This window comes from Meles meles, chromosome 20, assembly GCF_922984935.1.
Source record: "Meles meles chromosome 20, mMelMel3.1 paternal haplotype, whole genome shotgun sequence".
Classification (NCBI taxonomy): domain Eukaryota; kingdom Metazoa; phylum Chordata; class Mammalia; order Carnivora; family Mustelidae; genus Meles; species Meles meles.
This window is the reverse complement of record NC_060085.1, coordinates 8,726,965-8,750,629: the sequence shown is the minus strand read 5'-3', so window position 1 is coordinate 8,750,629 and position 23,665 is coordinate 8,726,965. Positions and strand designations below refer to the sequence as shown.

At 58.0% G+C, this 23,665-nt stretch overlaps 1 protein-coding gene across 13 annotated transcripts; it reads left to right on the top strand.

Moving 5' to 3' along the window:
- Positions 1-10,614: 10,614 nt before the first annotated feature.
- On the top strand, positions 10,615-22,661 carry HOOK2 (hook microtubule tethering protein 2). Of its 13 annotated transcripts, none has more exons than XM_045991693.1 (23): positions 10,623-10,865; positions 11,035-11,053; positions 11,384-11,610; positions 12,598-12,648; positions 12,753-12,885; positions 12,978-13,045; positions 13,406-13,468; positions 13,765-13,845; positions 13,944-14,128; positions 14,221-14,361; positions 15,351-15,552; positions 15,818-15,928; positions 16,037-16,124; positions 16,496-16,565; positions 17,254-17,391; positions 17,501-17,588; positions 17,698-17,703; positions 17,804-17,838; positions 21,140-21,222; positions 21,303-21,406; positions 21,602-21,712; positions 21,781-21,852; positions 21,939-22,661. In XM_045991693.1, exons 1-23 carry the CDS (start codon positions 10,821-10,823, stop codon positions 22,086-22,088), a joined length of 2,271 nt encoding a protein of 756 aa, XP_045847649.1. In that variant the 5' UTR covers positions 10,623-10,820; the 3' UTR covers positions 22,089-22,661. The 13 variants fall into 13 exon arrangements, with proteins under 13 accessions (XP_045847645.1, XP_045847647.1, XP_045847644.1 ...); XM_045991698.1 differs by lacking the exon at positions 11,035-11,053 and having other exon boundaries at positions 10,683-10,865; positions 11,384-11,469; positions 11,538-11,610; positions 13,968-14,128; XM_045991689.1 differs by having other exon boundaries at positions 10,615-10,865; positions 21,306-21,406; positions 21,602-21,852.
- Positions 22,662-23,665: the final 1,004 nt, after the last annotated feature.

Here is a 23,665-nt window from a genome sequence, read left to right as displayed (position 1 = left end):
TGGAGGGCTGATTCTACACTGGGAGACCCCGCAGAGGTGAGACAGGAGGGTTAACCTGGGTAAATGAAGGAGGGGTAAGGAAATACCTGATTCAGTAATTGTGTGGGGGTCCTGAGTACAGAGGAGTTAAAGGACTTGAACTTTTACTAGAGGGACTGAATCCAGGAAAAGTGAGGAGGGGAAAAAAATCAAAAGGGTAAAGGGAGGAGATTACTCAAGAAATGAGTAGGGGTCCTGAAGTCCATGAGAGAGATTGAGGGCCTCCATAATGGGAAGGAATTGGGGGGGAGGGGATATAGATATGAAGAAAATGAGTGTTCCGGGGTACTGGGGGAAAGATGGGGGGAGAAGATGGGGTTAGGGTTAGAGGTTGGGAGTCACTGGGGTCATTTGCAAAGCCCTCATAAAGGAGAGTTAAAAGAGTCGGGACACACCGTAAGAGCTGAGATGATAATGACACAGGGTCTCCAGTTGGGACTTGAGAGGAGGGATTTTTGAGGATCCTGGGGATTTGGACTACTGGATCTTTCATGATTGGCACCCCCTCTTATGGGTGACTTTTAGGCGCCTGTATAGTTTGCTCCCATCTCAAAGCCCTCCCCCAGTGACTCGGGGCTTGACCAACACCGCGTCGACTCCTGGTGCCTGAACCTACCCCGACGGCCGGGGCGCGGTCGCCCAACCCCACTCCTTCCTTAGAAACAGGCTGGGGAAAGAGCGCCGCTGCAGGAAGTGTGGCAACAGCCCCCGGGGAAGGAGCCCGGCCCTGTCTCCGTCACTCAGATCCTCCGGGACCTTGCGCCCCGCCCTGGGTCCGGTCGGGTTCTTTGCCTCAGAAGAGGAACGTGGACGTGCGACCCCGGCGGAGGCCAAGGGTGCACAGAACGCGTTCAGCCGCATAGGCCTTCAATCACTGTACCCCTCTACCAGCAGTGGTTCAGCCCGCGGCACCCGCTGGCGATCGCGGAGGCTGGCAGTCCGGGGACGATTCCATTAGTCCGACGGAGGGGGACGCACCGGGGAGCGGGCCTGGTCGCCATGACAACAGGCCGGAGTCCGCGGGCTGAACTGGGGGCGGGGCGGCCCCGGGAGGCTCTCTCCCGCGCCCAAATAAGGACACAGGAAGAGGTGGGACCAGCGCCGTCCGGGGGCCCTGAGCCAGGACCCGGGAGCCCGGGTATCTGCCAGGTCCCAGGGCGCGCCCGGGCCCCCGGACGGCTAGTCCCGACCAGCCCCGCCGCCGCCCCCGAGGCCCCCACGGCCGCCTCGGTGAGCCCCACCCAGCTGCTCTGGGGCTGCGTGCTGCCGAGCCCGGCCCGACCCAGCCTGGCAGGTCCCCGCCTGCCCGCGGGCCTGGGTCGGACTTCGCCCCCGGCCCGACAGGGTGCGGAGGGGCGGGCCAATGCCTCGAGGCGCCCCCGGCGCCGAGGCGGGCTGGCACGACTGCCTCCTTCCTCGGGTGGGGTACCCTTCCTTTACAGCAGGAGGTCTGGGCCTCTCCCCCAACATCGCTAGCGGCTGGGGTGCTCCTTCCCTCACACCAGTCGTCGAGGGGCCCTACTCCTGTTTTAGTCTAGGGGTCCGTCAACCATCCAGAATTCATAAAATGGGGGGAGGGTTTCTCCCCCTTCAGGGTGTCTCCTTCAGTTCGAGGAGGCTAGAAAATCCAAGCGGAGAGAATTGAGGGAACTCAGTGCCCCTTCCGCAGCACTATATGGAAGTTTAGATGGTGAGACTCCTAGTTAGACTTAAAGTGGGACTTCCAAGCAGAATGTGAGCCACGAGAACCACAGGTGAAAGATCAGTCTCTCTCTCTATCTTTTGGGGGGATGGAGGTTTCTTTAGGGTAGAGAGAAGCTGAGAGGGGCTAGGCTAACTTTATAGGGCAGGGGGAGAGCACACTCTTGTTAAGTGTGAGGGAGAGAAGGAAAATGAAAGAGGCAAAAGAGAAACTGAACCTGTGGGGGCAGGGGGAAGTCCAGCAGAGTAGCGAAGTTAGGGAGGAAGGTCCCATGAGAAGCTGGGGGTATCCCCATCTTTGGAGGGTCCTTGTGACCCCTGGGTGCTCCCTCCCCTCCTCCTCTTGCTTGAACTGCTCCCCTAACCCCACCCCAGGCTCAAGGGAGATTCCAGCGGCTGGCCGCTGAGTCTGGCGGGCATGCTGCCAGGCCTGTGTCTCCCGCCCATGCTAATAACTGCAGCTGACATCTGGCCGGGCCCTGCGGGGGCGCAGCGGACAGCGTTGGGGGGCTGGGCAGGTCTGGCCTGAGGGCAGCATCTTGGGGAGCCAACCTGCAGGTCCCGCAGGCCAGGAGGCCACGGTGAATCAGCCCTGGCCAGGGCTGAGGTTGGCCATGTCGGGGGAGTCCTGCAGAGAGGTGAGGCTGGCTCAGAGAGGGTCGAGATGGAGGACAAAGATGAAGCAAGGAAGAGTGGATGTGTGGGGGCGGGGGTCAGGGCAGGGAGAGATGCCCAGAGAGACAAACCGGGGGCAGGGTTAGCGTCATGCAGACTAACAGTGAGACTCAGAGACACTTAAGATAGGCAGACAGACTGAGAAATAATAATTATTATTTTAATAGCTAACACTTACATGGCTCTAACCATGAGCCAGGCCCTCTTCTAAGCGGTTTACACAGAGTAACTCATTGCCTGCCTCCAACCACCCAGCGAAATGTTTGCTTATATCCCCATGTAACAGACAAGACAACTGAGACTCCTGGAGATAAGGAACATGCCCTGTATCCCCTGACTACAAGTACTAGAGTCAGAACACGCCGGAGCTGTCCGGTTCCAGCGTGTTGGCTACTGTCTTGTGGATTTTCATAACCTGAGAGGCATTTATGCTGTACCAAGGGTATGTGAAAGTCTGCAGGCCCCTTCCTGCAGGGTCTCGTTTTAATCTGCAGAGGAGGCAGAGGAGTGGAGCTGGGCCCAGGGCAGAGGGGTGGGGGTCGGGGTGGGAGCGGCTGGTCTGCTGAAGTGGGGTCCGGTTGCTCAGGTACTCCGCATGGGTGTTTGAGCAGGGGGTGGGGACTGGGCCGGCAAAGGAGGGCGGGGGCCTAGCCGAGCTGGTACAGCCGGTTCCAGGCCCCTGCCAGTCTCACCCTTGTGGCCTGGGCACCACCCCCTCACGCCGCCCTGCTGGCGCCAAGGCCGGCTGTGAGGAGGGTGTAAGGAGAGCCCCCTCCCCCACCCAGCCCGGGTGCCCAAACCGGCAGCTGGGTACTGCCCAGGCCCTGGGCCTCAGATCAGCATCTGGCTGAGGAGTCTGGGCCCAGACTTCTCCACCGCCCAGGGGCCCGGGGCCTGAGGAGTGGAATAAGGAGGAAGTTCACCCACCCCCACCCACAGGTCTCTCTGGGGCTTTTGGCTTTGAGGGACTTCTCCTTCTTATAAATAGCCTGGTGACCCCCTTGCCCCAGCCCCACTGACCGACTGGGCCCTCACCAGGAAACTGGGCTGGGGGCTGCCCGTGAGTCAGCCAAGTGGGCAGGCCAGGGCGAGAACCCACAAGTCATAGCACCCAGCCTCCCGCGTCCCTGCCCCTGGGTGTGGACAGACAGCTGGGCAGGAAAAGGCTGAGAATCACGGAGGCCCTCCCCCAGGAACCCCTGGCCTGCCAGCCACCTCCGTCCCCCACCTCTGCGGTTTGGGGGTCCCTCTCCCCCTCTCCTGGAGAGGAAGCTTCTGGGTTTTCTTGGAAGCAGGAAGGAGAGTCTGTCTCCTCAGGCTGACTCAGCTGGGCATGAGGGGAGTTTCCTACAAAACTACTTCTGCCCCCCTCCCCACTGCTGGAGAGGTCTTGGGGGGCCTGAGCGTGGCTGACATCCTGGGTGTCCCCTTTACAGGGGATGTGGTGAGAAAGTAAGCCCATACCCCACCAAGGACTGAGGCTGTCAAGCTGGGCCTCCTAAGGGAAGTGACAAACAGCAGGGAGGGAAGTTTGGGGGGGTGATGTTTGGAGAGAGGAAGCACCGGGATGGGGGGATGGGGGGCACAGAAACAGACTGGGAAGCACGGAGCCCCACAGCACTCTGCCTGGTCCAGGAGAGCATGTGTGTCTGGCCGGCTGTGGGTTTGCATGTGGCTGGCCTGTCAGGGCGTGTGAAAGTGTGTGTGAGGCCTGTCTCCTCAGTGCGTGTGTCTGTGTGTTGGCCCAACCCTGCAGGGGTGTGGAGGGCCTTCTGCTTTGCGGGTGAGTGTGTGCACACGGTCCAGGGAACAGGCTGCGTGTGGCTGACCCATATGCATTTGTTGTTTTGTGTTTGGTGTGTATGTGTGTCTGTGTGTGTGGGGTCCACAGCTTGCCTGTGTGAGGTCTGTGTGTGTGTGAGGTCTATGGCTCGTCTGTATGTTTATGTGTGCTCTGTGACTGTGTGTGTGTGTGTGTGTGGCTGGTCTATGTGAGCTCTGTGGCTCTGTGTGTGTGTGTGTGTGTGTGTGTGTGTGCACGTGCGCTAGCCAACAGGTTCTGTCAGCGTGTCTCTGGGCCAATGTGTTTATGAATGTCCGACTATGGCTTGTTCATGCCTTTCTGTGCTGGGTGTGACTGTCTGGCCAGACCATGTCTGTAAATATGTCCGTTTGTCTGCTTGCATCTGTCTAGTCTGTAGGTGGGTCTGAGTTGTGTGTGGTACTGCTGAGGTATTGTGTATCTGGAAGGCCACGTCTCGGTGTCCCTTGGAGCGTTGGGAGCATGTGCGTGCGGTGTGTGTGGGAGGCTGGGGCTCTCTGTCGTGGTGTCTCTGTGTCCTCTTCATCCACCTCCCTATAGGTTTAGGTCTGTCTCTCTCTTGCCTCGGAGTACCTTGCTGAGTTGGTGATCTCGTTGGTGTGTGTGTGTATGCGCGCGCCTGTGTTGCTTTCGTGTCAGGATCTGTGTGTGTGTGCGTGTGTGTGTGCACATCTCCCATGCAGCAGATGTACCCATCCTGAGAGCAACTGTCCCTTCTGCGACTGTCAGCATGTGTGTGTCGCCGGCCTGTGTCTGACATCCAGTTCTCTAGGTCACTGTCCTGTCTCTGTGTGTCTGGCCCATCGTATTTGTCACAGGGTGAGCGAGCATGGCTGTGTGTCTGCTGGGCTGTGTGCTTCTCACCTGAATGTCCTTCTGTGCCTTTGTTTGTCAGTGCGTACTCTTACCTGTCTCACACACATCCTACCTGTCTGCTTCTGAGCGGCCGATGTCTCCATGTGTTGGCCAGTGTTTCCATCTTGCTCCTGAGTCTGCCCTGGCACTGCCCTATATGTGACAGCTGCCGCTGTGTCTGACCCTGTTGGTGTGTCTCTGGTTGGCAGTCTCTCTGTGGCCAAGGTGACAGGAGTTTGTGTGTCTGGACTGGGTCTCTTTTGGGGTGACTGTGTGTGTGTATTTTCCTTGCCACCCCCTTCCCCAAGTCTGGCCACCCTGGGCCAAGTTTACTCTGCCCCCAGCCGATTTCTGCCCTGCCCCGGGAGGGGCTGACCCTCCAGTTTGTCCAGCCAGCAGTCCACAGGATGTTCCCCAGACGCTGTCTCCGCCGACATCCCCTCCCTCTGGCCACCCCTGGGTCAGGACCCAGGCGTCCGGGGCAGTGGGGGTGGGGCTGCAGCATGGGGGGGTGGCCTGTCAGGGCCCCGGAATGAGGGTGGGAGGTGGGAAGGCAACGGGCCCAACAGGTTCCGCCTCATTCCTGCCCCGCCTCTCACTTCCTGGGTGCCCGCCTGGGGCAGGGGGTGAATGGGATGAACCCCATGGCCCCAGAGTGCCTGGGTGGGGCACGGCCCACCCCACAAGGACTGGCTTCTGTTGGGCACCTTGACACCCAGGCTGGAGAGACAGGAGGAATCTGGGTCCTTCTGCCTGCCAGGCCTCTCCTATTGCTGTGCCCAGCTCAGGATGCAAAGCGTCCCCTCTATTATTCACCTAATTCCCACAACAACGCAATGGGCCAGGTATAATTATCCCCAGTTTTCATATGGGGGAACTGAGACTGAGATGGGAACGATGGCAGAGGCAGCATTTGAACCCAGCTCTGAATGCTACCCAAGACCCCCAGCCAGCTCACCAACCGCCTTCCTTCCCTTCTCTAAAAATGGTACATGTAGGGTGGAGTGTAAACCCAGGCCCCCATGAGGCCTGGCTCAAGGGGGCGCCCGGCTTGGGCTTGCTCTGAGTCAAAAGGGGCCCCTGTTTGAAATGAATAAGAAAACGGCTTTAACCGTTTCATCGCCACGATGGGCTCTGCCAAAACTTCCTGTGGGCTGGGGGGGAGGGGTGGGAGCTGGGTTCCCGGAGGCCTGGGCTGTGGGGGTAGGCCCTGGCAATTCTAGAGTGGAGGGAAACACCTCCAGCGACCTTGGCGAGGGCTGGCAAAGGGAACACACCGTCAGCCCCCGGAAGGGGCGCCCCCCTCCCCTGGACCTGGAGGTCCCTAAAACTTGGTTCTCAGCCCCCACTGCCTGGAGGGGGTCTCAGAGTCCGCAGCCCCCTCCCCAGGGGCCTGACTCACACTCGGGGAAAGCCGCGAAGGGTGAGTCACGGGGTGGAGAAAGGGGAGCAAGGTCGGCTGCGGCCAAGGGACCCCCGCGCTGGCCTGAGTCACGCACGCTCCAGCCTCGCTGACCCCCACCCCCTTCCCCCACGAGACGAGCGGGAAGCGCACTGCCGCTGGACCACGGAGCTGAAGGCAGAGCGGAGGAGGGGAGGGGAGAAAGCACGCGTCAGGCCGCGCGGGAAGCTCCGGTTCCCATGGTAACCGGGGGTCTCTCAGCTCCACGGGGGGGAGTTCCTCTCTCAACAGGGACGGCCCCCACGCGCCGGGGAAGCCCCCGCGCGCTCCGTTGAGGGGCCACAAGTTTCAGGTCGGGCAGGAAGGGGTTAACGGCGGCCCCCCTTCCAGGTTTCACCGGCTCCCAAAGCCCGGGGAGGGGGCGGGGCTATACCCCGCGCGCCCCACCCCGCGCGCCCCACCCCGCGCCCGCCCACGCACACGCGCACGCAGCTAGCCCATCCCCCGCCCCGCGCTCGCACGCACGACCGCGTCGGGCTTCACGCATGCAGCGACCCCCGTCGTGTCTCACGTCACGCACGACGCACGCGCCCCCGCAGCGCGGGGAGGGGCTCCCCGCGTAGAGCCACGGGACGTGGGGCGTCTGGTGCCCACTGCGCACATCTCCGCCTCCGCTGAGCGTGGTGTCCCCGGTGACTTTGACACCCCCCATATACAAGGTCACAAACTCTCCGATGACCCACAGTGTCACACGGACACAGGATACACCTGCCATACACTGGCTCAAACCTTCAGTAGTCCAGCCAGCCCCGCAGCGGTCACGGAGAGGGTCACACGGACAGGCAGACCCAGATGGCTGCACAGGCACACCTGTTATTCTTTGTGTGTGGAGACAGACGGGGCTATCTCCCTACACAGGTGGGTGCTATGTATAGGTACTCTGATAATGCCACACCGTCATCCTCAAGACAAAGTAAGACACAGATACAAAGTCTTGGACGCCAGGACTCCAGGTGCAACACAGCCACCATGCCTCTCACACAGAGATTGTAAAAGCACAGAGACACATGGTGGGAACAGAAAGAACAGCCATGCTGTCCTACAGTCATCACAAATAGGGTGCACAAGTTAGAGTCACAGACAAACCCACAACGGCACACACAGGATACTCCGATTGTCATGGGATGTGGACAAATCAAAGACACACATGTCAGGGTCATGCTATCACAGAAAGCCACATGGAGAGAAAAGGCATGGTCGCACAAAAACAGAACCAAAAGCCACACTGAGGTACTGATTGTCACACATTCACTTCTCACACAAAAAAATGACAGGGATGTAGACACACAGCAAGGTTGCGTATAGAGAAGCGTGTGGCCCAGTTCCCATCAGCACCCCCGCCACCAAATCACAGTCTGTTGCATAAATTCCCAGGGCCCCAAGACAAAGGCGGATGCAGACACAATGCCTGTGCACACACAATCACAGACCATCTCACATACATGTGAGCACACTTTACATGGATTCAGACACACACACACATACACACACGCGCACACAGGGAGGACAGGATGGGAGTTCCCAGTGGTAGGCTGTCAGTGTCTTTAGGGCAAAAGCCTGCCAGAGTCCCTCCTGGTATGGACCCTGTAGCTGGGTGGACCATGGTGTCCACAGAGTGATGTCCTTTCCCCTTCCCCTGGGGAAAGGACATCATCCTCCAGTTGTGTGCACCCAGGATCCCCATCCTAGCCCTCATGACTGGGTCTCTGCCCAGATGTGAAGGCTGGAGGGGATGGGCCGGGGTCCAGCTGTGGCCGCAGGGAGGGGCTGAGTCACCAGCTTCCCAGCAGTACAACCCAGGCTGGACCCAGCTGTTCCTGGAAACAGGCAGGAGGGGGTGGGGTCTCCAAACCAGCTGGGGGCTGCTGGCCCCCACCCACACTCTCTGTCCCTACTAATGGAAGCCTCTGGGACATCCCCCAAACTTTGAGGCTCCCTCCACCAAAAATGGAGGTTTGCATCTTTCCCCAAAATACAAGGTTCCTGCCCCAAAGTGAGGGCTTGTGATCCCTTTCATTGAATTGAAGGTACCCAGATCGCCCCAACAGTGGGGCTCCCTGAATCCCATAACAGAGATTTCACTCTTCCCTGCCAACATGGAAGCTTCCTTTCCCCACAAACATAAGAATCCCTGCAGCCCCAAAAGGAGGGTTATGGCTTCTCTCCCAAATTGAGGGCACCCAGACCATTCCTTAAATCTGGGGCTCAGGTCACTGAACATCTAATCTAGAAAGCCCATAATACCACATTAGAACAATTTAAGTCCATGCCCCAAATATTTGGATTCCCAGATTCTTCCTACACAGCAAGATCCCTGCAGGTTTTTTGCAAATATCAGGGATCATACCCCAAGTATGTGGCGGTCACTGCATGTCCCCCATCACTGGGCAAGCAGGCCCTCCCGCAAGTGGTCCCAGCACCCCCCTGCTTGTAAGAACCGTGGTTCCCGGCCCATCTTCCACTTTTACCTGGGGGTAGGGTGGCCCCATTTCCCCCGATTGGCAGCACCCCGTCCTCCGGTGGGTGCGGGAAGGGGAGCCAGCGGTAATTGTTCCCACGCCCGCCGGAAGGCAGCCCAGCCCGGAAGCCGGCACTGCCGGCCCCTGTCCCCTTCCCTCCTCCTCCTCCTCACCCCGCTCCCAGGGGTTGGAGGCCGAGAACAACGCGGGAAGGGGGTGTGGGGGTGTAGACGAGCCTGGGAGGCCCCCGCGTGCGTGCAGCTGCGCGTCTGAGTGGGCTGTAACTGGGTTCTGATGGCAGAGTGACTGTGCTCTTGCGATGCGGCGTGGGGGTGCTCTCATCTTGCTCAACTCGCTCCAGGGCAGGGTCGCAGGAGCCAGAGTCAGGGTTGGAGAGAGTAGCGCCCCTCCCCTCAGACCTAGACCCACTCCCAAAGCAGAGCCCGCCCCTCCCTCCAGGTACAGCTAATAACCTCTAATTACCGCTCATTACCTCGCCCGCCTCGTGGGAGAGGAGCTGCTGGGGTATTCTGGCGCCAAAGGGTGCGGGCCGGGGCTTTGCCCTTTCCTCTAAAGCCAACTAGAGCCTCTCTTTCCTCTCCTGCGACCGGGAATTAAAACAGCACCTGCCACCTAGTCGTGGGGAGATTTCAACTGCCTATATAATTTAAATCGATTAGGGGCGCCTGGGTGGCTCAGTGGATTAGGCCGCTGCCTTCGGCTCAGGTCATGATCTCAGGGTCCTGGGATCGAGCCCCGCATCGGGCTCTCTCTCTGCAGGGAGCCTGCTTCCTCCTCTCTCTCTGCCTGCCTCTCTGCCTACTTGTGATCTCTCTCTGTCAAATAAATAAATAAAATCTTTAAAAAAATAATAATTTAAATCGATTAGCGCAGGACTGCATACTGTAGACAATAAATGGTGACTGCTATTTTATTAACTACTATTGTTACCACTTTCCTTTGAGTCCCCTCCATCGCCCGGGCAGGGTCTCTGAAGGGCACATTGCTTCCCTGCTGGCGGCGCTCCTAAGTCTGCGCCCCCTGGTGGGCCTTGGGGACTAGGGCGGCCTGGTCCTGGGATCTGAAGCTGGAGGACCTCAGGGGCTCAGGGCTGGGGGTGGGGTGGGGTGGCGCGGGTATGGCGCAGGCAAAGCTTGGTGGAACTAGATCCATACTGGGCAAGCGTGTCTGTCCATCGCCCAAGACCTGAGTCTGGCTGATTCATCCTGCCCTCGACCTAAGGACCACGCTCGTCTCCCCTTGTTTACCCCTGAGTCAAGACTCCCAAGTCACCTCCACCGGGAAGACCCCTTTAGGATCTCTCCTCGAAGTCCAAAGAACGTGTTATGGCCTGCCTTTTCCCAGGGCAGATCAGGGCTCCGATAAGGTAGTTAGGCAGCAGAATTTCTTCCAGCTTAAGGGAAAGGACGTGAATAAGCCCGTATAACAGGGTGGGCCAGCTCCGCCTCACATGATGAGGAATTATGGTGAGGTCTCCGGTACCCCGAAAAGAGACAAGGAGGAGGGGTAGCTGGGCCACCCTTGGGATGTGCAAGCTGGGCCCAGACTGACCCCTAGCGGCAAGGCGGGCACTCGAACACCGCCCGGATCCAAGATGGGGGAACTGGAAGTCCGACCCGGCGCCGGGAGATCACATGTCCGGGGCGGGGCCTACGCCTAGGGGGCGGGGCGGGGCGGCGCTCTAGGCCGAGCGGGAGGTCGGGGCTGCGGGCGCTCGCTGGTGGCGGATCAGGAGGTGGCTGCGGTGGCGGGACTCCGCGGCCGGGGTCGAATCCGATCGGGAGCCATGAGCGTGGACAAGGCCGAGCTATGCGGGTCTCTGCTCACCTGGGTAGGTCGGGGGCGGGGCCAGGGACAGGTGTGCGCCCACTCTTCTTGCCCGGGAGCCTTGGCCTTCGCTAAGTGTACTCCTCTGTTCTTGGGGCTGGGAGGAGGAAAGGGTGGTGGGCTTGCAGGGCGGTTGGACTTTGGCCTGAGCACCCGCCCCCGTCACGTGGCAGGTCTGCGTGGAAAGAACAGGTGAGACCCCACCCCTTCGCGGCTGGGTCACACAGGGAGAGGGCACAGGTGAGCTGACCTGGTCACGTGGGGCCTGTAAAGACCAGGTGATTCGTGGTTCCGCCCTGCCCTGGTCGCGCGGGGTGTGTTGAACAGAAGTGAAGTGAGGCCACGCCCCCTCCAGTCCCAGGTGTGCAGCGGCCACTCCCCCGCGGAGCGGGTCTGAGAAAGCCATAGGCCAGTCCCTGCCAACTGTGAACGTTGTTCCTGCTGACCAGGAAAGTCTGCAAAAGGAAAGGGTTCTCTTCTCCCAGGCCCTGACTGCCCTTACCCTTTCCTCTTCCTCCCTAGTTGCAGACGTTCCACGTCCCGTCCCCCTGTACCAGCCCCCAGGATCTGAGCAGTGGCCTCGCCATAGCCTATGTGCTGAACCAGATGTGAGTGGGACAGGGGGGGAGGGTCCGGAAAAGGTCCCCCAGCGCTCATCCCACCTTCTCGCCCCCAGAGACCCTTCCTGGTTCAACGAGGCGTGGCTCCAGGGCATCTCAGATGACCCAGGTCCCAACTGGAGGCTGAAGGTGACAGGTGGACTCATGACTGGGGGACAGACTGGCAAAGAGATAATCAGGGAAGGCTATGCTAGACATGTCCTGGGTAATGGGTCAGCCAGACACATGTTCTGGATGATGGACAGACTTGGCTAGGAAGAGGGACACATGTCTGGTGACCAGCCAACTCTGTTCTTTCCTTTTCTTATGGAACAGGTCTGGGTGTGCAGCAAGGAATAACAAAGACAAAAACTTGCACACACGAGTGCGTGCACACACACACACACACAGAAACATTAACTTCCAGTGGCAGTAAATTCTATGAAGATAATAAAAGCTGGGCCCCAAGAGAGGGCAGCTAGGTGGGTGGTTACTCCAGATGGGTTGATCTCCATGCGAAATTTGGAGAAGTGGGATTCCAGGCACAGGGAACAGCAGATGCAAAGTGGGGAATAAGCTTGGGGTGTCGAGGAAAGGCAGGACAGTTAGAACAGAAAACAAGGGGGCAGGAATGGTGGATGAGGTCATCAGGAGGAGGGCAGGCTGGGGCAGGGACATGGATTCTATTTTAAGTGCTGTGCAAAGTCAAGGGAGGGTTTTAGCAAAGGAAAGACACAACCTGGATTTGGACTTTGAAAAAGCTTCCTCTGGCTGCTTGGAGAGGAATGGGGAATAGGCAGCAAGAGTGGAAATTGAGACCAGGTTGGTGCAGTAATCCGGGTGAGAGATGAAGACAGCTAGGGCCAAAGGGTGGCAGGGCAGGTGATGAGAAGTGATTGGGTTCTGGGAACATGCAGACAAGATAGGCAGGTGGACAAGAAGGGCAGGTGACTGGATAGGTCACCCCTAGGAGAGAGGACATTCAGACAGAGAATGGTGCCAAACAGGATGAGATGAGCAGGGATTGGGAAATGAGGCAGAGGGAAAAGGGTGGGATAGGCAGATTCAGAATGGGGGCTGCCTGGCTTGTTCTGGGGCACTCTGGGACCCTGGGCACAACTCCTGGCCCCTCCCTAGGTTAGCAACCTGAAGACCATCTTACAGAGCTTGGCGGAGTACTCCCAGGATGTGAGTAACTGTGACAGGATTTGGGGGGTGGGGTTGGTTTGGGAGGAGGTAAGTGTCTGTGAGCCGCCATCTCCCCTCTTCCCACCCCCACCCCCTGTCCTCAGGTCCTGGGACATCCTGTTTTGGAGCAGCACCTTCCAGACGTGAGCCTCATTGGCGAGTTTTCGGACCCAGAAGAACTTGGCAAGTTGCTTCAGCTGGTGCTTGGCTGTGCCATCAGTTGCGAGAAGAAGCAGGGTATGCGGGTTCGGGGCCCTCAGGGGACGACCCGAGGAAATCCTCCTCACCCCCTGTCCCTGGGTTTCACTGTTCCCCACCTTGATCCCCAGAACACATCCAGAGAATCATGAAACTGGAGGAATCTGTGCAGCATGTGGTAATGGAAGCCATCCAGGAGGTAGGTGGGGGCGCCCACGGTGGCGAAGAGCACGAGGGGAGGGGACACCAGAGCAGAGGCCACTGGGCACAGGCTCAGGCCTGGTAAGGTCTGGGCTCTTCCTGGAACTCAGCTGGCCAGATTTCCCTGTCTCATGTATCTGCCAGCTCTTCCCAGCTTGGAGTCACAATTTTGCACCCTCAAAGGACCCAGCCTCCCTGCTGGATCCATGGCAGGAAGGCAGCCTCTAGACTGGGGTTCTTGGGGAGAACTGGTGGTGGGGACAGGAGGATAGAGAGATCCTTAGGCTGGAGCGTGGAAGCTTTCATAGCCACCCCCAGAGGGCCCAGCTCATCTCCATGTCCTCCTGCCCCGCTTCAGCTCATGACCAAAGACACCTCTGACTCCCTGTCACCAGAAACATATGGGAACTTTGATAACCAGGTAAGAGGTGGGGGACCTTGCTAAAGGCCCAAGCCCACCGCTGAGTCTCAGGGCTGCTTCAGGAGGAGGAACTTGACCTTAAGCGTAGACTCCCTCCATCCCTCAGGGTCCTCGCCTCCTCCCTCGTTCCCCCATCACCTTCCCTCCAGTGCCCTGGATTCCCAGCCCTCTGTGAAGTCGCGAGGGTTTCTGGGCTCCTCCGCTCTGCCACTAGAGGCACCAGCCTCCCCCTAGTCTCTTTGCAGGGGGTTTCCCTGACTTCCTCGCCCCTCCCCACCCTCCACTCCCCTCCTCAGTCCCGAAGGTACTACTTCCTGAGCGAGGAGGCCGATGAAGGGGATGAACTTCGGCAGCGCTGTCTGGACCTGGAGCGGCAGGTGAGGTGGCGGGTGGGGGTGCGCAGGCAGTCCTGGGGCCCAGCTGCTCGCCTCGCCTCCGTTCCCCTCCACTCTGTCCTCCCCACGCTGAACTCTAGCTCCTGTGTGCCTCCTGCCTGCAGCTGGTGCTCCTGGCCGAGGAGAAGCAGAGCCTGGCCCAGGAGAACGCGGTGCTGCGGGAGCGGGCTGGCCGGCCAGAGGGCGAGGGAGCCGCCGGCCTCACTGCCAAGAAGCTGTTGCTGCTGCAGTCCCAGCTGGAGCAGCTGCAGGAGGAGAACTTCAGGTGCGGTCAGCTGGGGCCATGGCCATCAGGCTAGGGGGTCGGCCCGCCTCCAGTGGCCTCAAGCGTCCCTCTCTTCCCGCCCCCACCCCCAGGCTGGAGAACGGCAGGGAGGACGAGCGCCTGCACTGTGCGGAGCTGGAGCGGGAGGTCTCAGAGCTGCAGCAGCGGAACCAGGCGCTGACCAGTCTGGCCCAGGAGGCACAGGCGCTGAAGGATGAGATGGACGAGCTGCGGTGAGTGGCAGGTCCCTGGGTCCTCACCGCATACGCTCGTTGCCACCGTGTCCCTCTGATGCCACAGTCCCTCGAAAACCCCCAGATGCCCGGTGAACCTGCACCGTGTCTCCTAGACTTCACGGGGACCTCCTGAGTCCCACTGTACTGTCCCTGGACTCCCCCGTGTCTTCCGGACACCACCAAGGTTCCTGGATCCCTAGTGCCCCCCAGGACCCCACAGTGTGCCCTTGTGATCCCACATGATAGTCCCCAGACCTTGGCGCATCCTCACGACCCCAGCTACCAGCTGCCCACCCCTGTTCCCTTGCTGCCCAGATGCCATCGTGCCGCAGGATCCTGTTGTACCCTCCAGGACCCAAAATGCAGTTATTCCTGACTTCCCACCCGTCATGACCCTTCTGTGCCCCTCATGATAGGACCGTCCCTTCTTAGGACTCCATAGCACCCCTGTGGCCCCAGAGGACTTGGTGGGCCTCCAGAACAACCACTTCCTAAACCTCACCATGCCTTCTGTAACCTCAGAAGGCTCCCCTGTGACCCCCAGCACCCCTGTAATGTTAGAGTGTCTGGTGAATCCCTACTGCCCCTTAAAGGACCACAGAGGCCTCTGCCCTGAAGTTCCCCCCATGACCCTATCATGCCCTCACTGATCCCGTAGCCACCTTATAACCTCAAAGTGTCCTTGGAGGCTCGTCAGAGCCTCTGGGCACCATCATTCCTTCTGGAACCCCTCAATCATTCCATATCCTCCCAATCTGCCCCCCATCCCTGAGTGTGACCCTGGGCTAACCACTGGTGCTTAGGGCTCCCTCTATGCCCCTTAATGACTCCCCAACACCACCAGGCCCTGGCTGACTTCTGACCCTGACGATCTACCACACATCCCCAGGTGACATGACCTCTTCCCCACCCTGGAGGGCCTAACATCCAAGCTGAACCCTGAGCCCAAACCCAGGCCTCCTCTCCCAACTTGCCTCCTCCCCCAGGCAGTCCTCTGAGCGTGCTGGACAGCTGGAGGCCACGCTGAGCAGCTGTCGGCGCCGGCTGGGTGAGCTGCGGGAGCTGAGGCGGCAGGTGCGGCAGCTGGAGGAGCGCAACGCCGGCCACGCCGAGCGCACCCGGCAGCTGGAGGACGAGCTACGCCGGGCCGGCTCGCTTCGTGCCCAGCTCGAGGCACAGCGACGGCAGGTGTGGCAGAGACCAGGGCAGAGCCCGGGGGCCGTGTGCTCCAGGCCGCTGGACCCCTCACCCCACTCACTTTGGCCCATTCTCGGGGTGGCTGAGCCCCTGCCCCCAGAGCCCTCTGTCCCTCATTTCGGGTAGCGCCTTTCAGTCATGCCGGCTCCTCCCTGGGCTTGGAAGCATCACCGCTCTCAAGTTCTCTGTGTCTGGCCTCTCCGGCCCCATGCCTCCACCTTCCAGCCCTGCCTCCTCACCCCTCCTCTCTGTTCAGGTTCAGGAACTTCAGGGCCAAAGGCAGGAGGAGGCCATGAAGGCTGAGAAATGGCTCTTCGAGTGTCGAAATCTGGAGGAAAAGTACGAGTTGGTGACGAAGGAGAAGGAGGTGAGGCTGAAATCCCGCATCCAAGCCCCATCCTGTCCATCCTGGCGTAGCCCGGTCCCCAGGAAGCCAGCCCTCCCTCCAACTGCATCTTGTACCCTGTGCCTCCAGCGGCTGCTGGCAGAGAGGGACTCCTTGCGGGAGGCCAATGAGGAACTGCGCTGTGCCCAGCTCCAGCCCCGGGGGCTGACCCAGGCTGGTGAGTCGGAGGACTGTCAGCCCTAGGGCCTGGGGAAGGGGGGCCCTAAGGTGCTGTTAGGGCAGACAGAAAACCAGCGCCCCAGGGCTTGTCTAGGCTGGGGCCAGAGCTAGGCCACTTTGGAGACAGGCTAGAACAGAGAGAGGTGACAAGGGCTGACAGAAGGCAGGCGCTGACCTCCCAGGATCAGGGTGGGGCAAAGGCAAATTCACCCTAGGTGTCACTGCTCCCTGTCAAGCTGGAATCGAGACTTGTGTTAAGCCAGGCTCTGGGCCAAACTTGAGTCCCCAGAGATGATTCTTGGAAAGAGAACCCTAGGGCTGGGGGCAGGAGCCGTGCATCAACCTGAAGACGTTTCTGACATACTCCAGAACCTTCGCTGGATCCCACCTCACCAGCTGTGGAAAACTTAGCAGCAGAGATCCTACCTGCGGAGCTGAGGTAGGCTGGGGTCGCTCAGAGCTCTGTCCGCACCCAGAGCCCACCCCTCAGCCCCGCTCCCAGTGCACGCCCCTACTACTGGCCTGGCCTGCTGTGCTGGGATCCCAGGTCCTAGCCTGGCTCCTGGGTCCACTCATTCCTAATTCGGTCCTTACCTGGTCGGCACTCTAGGCCTTATGGGATGCTTGCCTCTCCAGGATCCAGCCTCAGGACACAAATTAGGTCCAACCCATCTGGCTCCACTCACCGAGCAAAATTCCTACCCACAGCCCCGCTCACGTCGGACTGTGCCCCCAGGGCGTAGTGCTGTCCTCAGTGTAGCCCGTGCTAGGTTCAGTACCCCGTGTCTTGCCCAGATGAACTCCCCCGGCCCAATTCTTCCCATTTCTGCGTCTGTCATTCCGCAGCCTTGCTTTCTCGCAGCCACAGCGGGATCCTGAATGTTCTAACCCGCTACCGTAGGCTCGCCTTTGCCTGGCTCCACCCTTAGGCCCCCGCTCAAAACTCCGCCCATTTTGGTCCCCGGCGCTGGGTCCCCATTACTCTGATCCGGCCCAGGGATCTGGCTGGGCTCTTTCCCAGGGCTCTGTCCCTCTGCCAGACCTATCCGTCCCACTGCCCCTGCCAGGGCCCCGGGAGGCCTGCGGGGTGACCCGTCTCCAGCCCCGGTCACTCCCTTCCTCGGCAGGGAGACGCTCCTGCGGCTTCAGCGGGAGAACAAGCAGCTGTGCCAGCAGGAGGCGGCCTACCGGGAGCGGCAGGAGGAGCTGCAGCGCCACCTGGAGGACGCCAACCGCGCGCGCCACGGGCTGGAAACGCAGCTGCGGTGAGAACCCACTTGGTGGAGGGCACCCCCCCCACCGCGCGCGTGGAGGGGGCGTGTGAGTGGGGGCAGAGGGCGGGTGCAGGCACTCAGCAGTCCCACACTCCTGCAGGCTGAACCAGCAGCAGCTGTTGGAGCTGCGGGCGCAGGTGGAGGACTTGCAGAAGGCCTTGCAAGAGCAGGGGGGCAAGACTGAGGATGTGAGTGCCCACCTCCTCCCTTCCTGCACCCCTCTCCTGCCCACCACCACCCCCCCCCCGGCCCGTAACCCTTCTCTCTCTCCTCCCTGCTGCACGATGTCCTCTGCAGTCGATTGTAAGTACCGTGGGCCCAGAGTGGCACCCCCTGCCCTCACCCCTTGAAGGAGTTGGGACCTCTGGACCCCCATTCACCCAGTGCCTGTTCTCTCCCCTAGTCCGCCCTGCTGAAGAGGAAGCTGGAGGAACATCTGTGAGTCCCAGAGGGAGGGCATTCCTGGTGGGGGTGGAGGGAGCTGGGACACAGGTGTGGGGGACATTTGTTGTCTATGGGGATTTATTTATGAGGAGAACGAGTCAGCCAAAACAGAGAAGGGTCAGATCAAGTAGGGTCTTAGGGGCCAAGGGAAGGAGTATGAACTGCTTGGGTGGAACAATGCGGGGAACAAAGGTGATTCTCACTTTTTACATTTTACACTGTTAAAAAACTATTTGGGGGGTTCCTGGCTGGCTGTTGGTGGAGCATGTGACTCTTTTTTTTTTTTTTTAAGATTTTATTTATTTATTTGACAGAGATCACAAGTAGGCAGAGAGGCAGGCAGAGAGAGAGAGAGAGAGAGAGAGAGAGAGAGAGAGAGGAGGAAGCAGGCTCCCTGCTGAGCAGAGAGCCTGATGCGGGGGCTCGATCCCAGGACCCTGGGATCATGACCTGAGCCAAAGGCAGAGGCTTTAACCCACTGAGCCACCCAGGCACCCCAGCATGTGACTCTTGATCCCAGAGTCATGGGTTTGAGTCCCACATTGAGTGTAGAGATTACTAAAAAAAAAATAGTAATAATTAAAGAAAAAATGATTTTATTTGGTTTATATTTTTAAATTTTACTTACTTAGTCATTTCAGAGAGAGACAGCATGAGGAGGGAGAGCAGAGAGAGGGGGACAAGCAAGACTCAGCCGAGCACAGGGCCTGACCCACGGCTCAATCCCTTGACCCTGACCCTTGACCTGAGTGGAAATCAAGTCAGATGCTCAATGGACTGAGCCAAGCAGGCACCCCTATTCTATTTTATTTTTTAAGATCTTATTTATTTATTTGAGAGGGCACAAGTTGGGGGAAGGGCAGAGGAGAAGGGAGAGGGAGAAACAGGCTTCCCACTGAGCAAGGAGCCCAATGCAGGACTAGATCCCAGAACCCTGGGATCATGACCTGGGCCACCCAGGCATCCCTCTTGTTTTATTTTGCTTATTTATTTTATTTTATTTTAAAGATTTTATTTATTTATTTGACAGAGAGAGAGATCACAAGTAGGCAGAGAGGCAGGCAGAGACAGAGGGGGAAGCAGGCTCCCTGCTGAGCAGAGAGCCCGAGTGGGGCTTGATCCCAGGACCCTGAGATCATGACCTGAGCCGAAGGCAGAGGCTTAACCCACTGAGCCACCCAGGCGCCCCACATTTTATTTTTTTAAGAAACTTTTTTTTGAGGGCGCTTGGGTGGGTCAGTGGGTTAAAGCCTCTGCCTTCAGCTCAGGTCATGATCCCAGAGTCCTGGGACCCCCACATCTAGCTCTCTGCTCAGCAGGGAGCCTGCTTCCTCCTCCTCCTCTCTCTCTCTCTCTCTCTCTCCCTCCCTGCCTCTCTGTCTACTTGTGATCTCTATTCGTCAAATAAATAAATAAATAAAATCTTAAAAAAAAAAAAAGAAACTTTTTTTGAAAGATTTTATTTATTTGACGGAGAGAGCAAAAAAAAGTGAACATGGAAGAGGGAAGGGCAGGGGCAGAGGGAGAAGCAGACTCCCTGCTGGGGACTTGCTCCCAGGACCCTGGGATCATGATCTGAGCCAAAAAAAATATTTTATTTATTCATTTGAGAGAGAGAGAGAGAGAGCGCGCGCACACACACACAAGCAAGGGGAGAGGCAGAGGGAGAGGGAGAAACAGATTCCCTGCTGAGCAGGGAGCCTGATGTGGGACTCGATCCCAGCACCTGGGGATCATGCCCCAAAATGAAGGCAGACAATTACCATCCAAGCCACATAGGCGCCCCAAATAAAATCTTAAAAACAAAACAAACAAACAAAAAAAACTCATGAGATTTTTTTTCTCATGAAACTTTTTAAGCAAATGTAAGTGAAGATGAATATAAATTTTTATTCTGATTTCTCAGTTACCTACATGAAAAGTAACTTGATATCTGCTACTCTGCCCTCTGCTTTTCTTACTTAAGAAGATGGCTGGGAGGGGCGCCTGGGTGGCTCAGTGGGTTAAAGCCTCTGCCTTTCGCTCAGGTCATGATCCCAGGGTCCTGGGATCGAGCCCCGCATCGGGCTCTCTGCTTGGCAGGGAGCCTGCTTCCTCCTCTCTCTCTCTCTGCCTGCCTCTCTCCCTACTTGTGATCTCTATCTGTCAAATAAATAAATAAAATCTTTAAAAAAAAAAAAAAGAAGATGGCTGGGAAATTTTGCCATATGAATAGTTGTTGTTTTGTTTTGTTTTGTTTTTGTGTTTGCCTCAATAAATACAGTAGCTCTTGTTGACTAGGGTTCCATGGGGAAATTAGGCCTCACAGAAAATGATTTGTTTGACTTCTGCGAAGGATAGATTGTAGCTAGTACCAACCCAGAGTGCAGAAAAAAGTTATTTCCTTACAGAGGATGGATATATGGAAACATCAGGGCTTAATTCTCCTGTGAAATTCCAATCCAGGAGGGCTGACCTGTAACATTTTTTTGTGAATGTCATAACGTACATAAGTCATTCTTTCTGGTGCCTGGGTGGCTTAGTCGGTTAAGCATCTGCCTTCTGATCCCAGGGTTCTGGGATCCGGTCCCACATCCGGCTCCCTGCTCACCAGGGAGTCTGCTCCTCCCTCTCCCGCTGCCCCTCCCCCAGCTTGTGGTCTCTCTTGCTCACTCTCTCAAGTAAATAAATAAAATATTTTTAAAAAATCATTCTCTCTAGGTATTTGCAATTTCAAACAGTGCAACAAAGTAAAACCTCGTATGTGCTTCATTTTACTTCTGTGCAGATATGTTGACAAAGTGGAATTGGGGACGTAGAGGGCACATCCCCTTATAATCTTAGTAGACCCCATAGCCCGAGATTCACGGTTAGGTGTTAGCTCGAGCTCCATATCCAGCGCACGATAATAATCTCCTACAAGGAGTGTTCTTAGATCTTCGGGGTTTTGCCCCAAGAGATTTGCCTGCTAGAAAGATCCCTGGCTGCTGGGTGGAGAAAGGCACTGAGGTTGAACGTAGAAGAGGTTGGCACGGGGTGACGGTGGCTGGGCCGGCATGTGGGCTGGGGAATGGAGAGGAGTGGACGCACAGGGGGCTGGCGCAGGGGCCGCCTGTTGAGGGGCGTGGACGGTTGTGGCTCTGATGGCTTAGGAGATGATGGGACCAAGGCGCAGCACTTCTGTCTTGGGGGGATGGCACCCAGGTCTCTGCAGCTGGGCAGGTGCACGGTGGCCAGCGGGGAAGGCTGTAGCCGTCAGTGGGAGAAAGGGAAGGGCGCCCAGCGGTCAGCCTGCTGCTGCCCATCCTCCGCACAGGCAGAAGCTGCATGAAGCGGATCTGGAGCTGCAGAGGAAGCGAGAATACATCGAGGAGTTGGAACCGCCCGCTGACAGCGGCAGTGAGTGGGACGCAGCGGCTGGGTGGGGCGGGAGGGCCCTGAGCTAGGTGGGGAGCTGAGGGGTCCCCCTGTTCCCGCAGCAGCGCGGCGTATCGAGGAGCTACAGCACAGCCTGCAGAAGAAGGATGCGGACCTGCGGGCCATGGAAGAGCGCTACCGCCGCTACGTGGACAGGGCGCGCACGGTGAGCACCGTGGGGGCTCCACGGGCCTCCCACCAACCCGGGCCTCCCACCAGCGTGCACCTCTCTGCCTCCCACTTCTGCACCTGCCGGACCCCCATCGTATCACAGACTTCTGCACCATGCTTAATGCAGCCCAACGCGTCCAAGACCCTGCAAGGCCAAGGTCACTCTGCCTGTGTCTTTCCCAAACCCTAGGTCATACAGACCCTGGAACCCAAACAACGGCCACTGGGGGGGGCACCCCCAGAACTTCACACCCTGAGGACACAGCTCCGGGAGCGGGACGTCCGCATCCGGCACCTGGAGGTGGGTGTCCTTGTCACTTCTCACTGTCCCCAACACATCCAGGCCCCTGACTGTTCCCTGTTTGGCAGATGGACTTTGAGAAGAGTCGAAGTCAGCGGGAGCAGGAAGAAAAGTTGCTCATCAGTGCCTGGTATAATATGGTGAGTGCGAGTCTCTGTAGTACGGGTTCTGGGATGTGCCGTGGGGCTCAGCTTGACCCCAACCGTCCCCCCTCTTCCTCCTCCAGGGCATGGCTCTGCAGCAGCGAGCTGGGGAGGAGCGGGCACCCGCCCACGCCCAGTCATTCCTGGCGCAGCAGCGCCTGGCCACCAACACTCGCCGGGGGCCCCTGGGACGCCTAGCATCCCTGAGCACGCGCCCCACGGACAAGCACTGACGGACCTCGGTATCCTGCCACCTGCCCAGCCAGCTGGGGCTCAGTCCGCCTTGGATTCCTCCCAGCTCACCTGGGGCCCAGCATCAGGAAGGCCTCAGTCAGCAGCCTGAGAGCCTTAAGGTCATGACTTCCGCCCTCTGTTCTCTGAGATGGGACAAGAGTGCGGGATAGAGCAGGAGTCAGGGGAGGGCCTGTTCTTTTTAGCAATGTGATTCTTACCCTTGATTTTCAACCTGAGGTTAATGAGATGCCAAGGGAGAGAGTGATTTTTATATTTGAGAAGAAAAACAATAAAGATTTTCAATCTGGCCCTGGCTGAACTCTGGGCGCTGAGGAGAGGGAGAGAAGACGGGTCAGGGACTCAGAGCATCGCTTTTTGAAAGGCCTGGCTCGTGTTCTTACTAAAGCATGAGTGACTGGCAGCAGCCACTGGGAGGTGAGAACCACGTTTGTGTCTGTGTAACTGTATGGGCGTGTGGTCGTTTGTTGGAAGAAGCTTCAGACAAAAATTCCTGCCTTACGAAGCTGTCGTTCCTCATGAAGGGGGACAGACAATAAACAAAATTAAGTAAGTGTTTGATGTGAGAAGTGCTACAGAGAAAAAGCAACCAGTCAGAAGTGATGGGGATGTGGGACATCCATTTGGGATGGGGTGATTTTAAGTAAACGGCCAGCAGAAGCAGCCTCACCAAGGAAGTGACGTAATTTAAGCAGAGACCTGAAGGAGGTGGGGGGGGGGGGGCGTGTAGGTATCTGGGAAAGAGTGTTCCAAGCAGTGGGAGCAGGATATGCCTGAGGCCCTGCGATGAGGCTTTGCTTCGTGGTTAGAGGGACAGCGAGGAGCCCAGTGTGGAGTGACTGAGGGGAGGAGGGGAGAGAAGTGAGGGCAGGGAGATTGTGAACTGCAGGGAATACTTTTATTCCAAGGGACATGGGAATCACATAGGTCCTAAGGAAGGGAAGGACAGTACCTGACTTAGGTGTTCATGGGCCCTTTGGCTACTGTAGAAGAAACAGACTGGGGTTGGTTAGGGCCGGAGCTGGGAGACAAGGGCAGTGGTCCCTGGTCCCAGTGAGTGGGTGACATTGGGGGCTTAAAGATGTGGGCCCTAGAAGAACGGGAAATGGTCGGATTCTGGATACAATTTGAAGACAGAGCTGATAGGGTTTGCTGTTAGGTGGACATGGAGGGGGTAAGAGAAAGAGTTGGAGAGGATTCCCAGATTTGGGTCTATCACCCAGAAGGACAAAGCCAACAGATAGGTTGGGGAAGATTGGAGAGCCAAGAGGGAGCTGGTGTGGGGGGCATGTTCTGTTCAAGGTGCCACACGGAGATACCAAGCCGACAGGTGGCTCTCCCAGTCTGGAATCTGGAGAGGGATCCCGGCTGGACGTGTGAATTCACCCTATGATTGAATTAAGACTGGCAGCGCTGAAGGGATATCAGAGAATGCCGGGACTTGGGGCAGAGAAGTCACTTGCAGAATCATAAAACAAGACCGACAGGAGTAGGCTGTGATCTGGGGACCTGCTGGTACAGTAATGAATGAGTAAAGCCATGGACACTGATGGGGTCA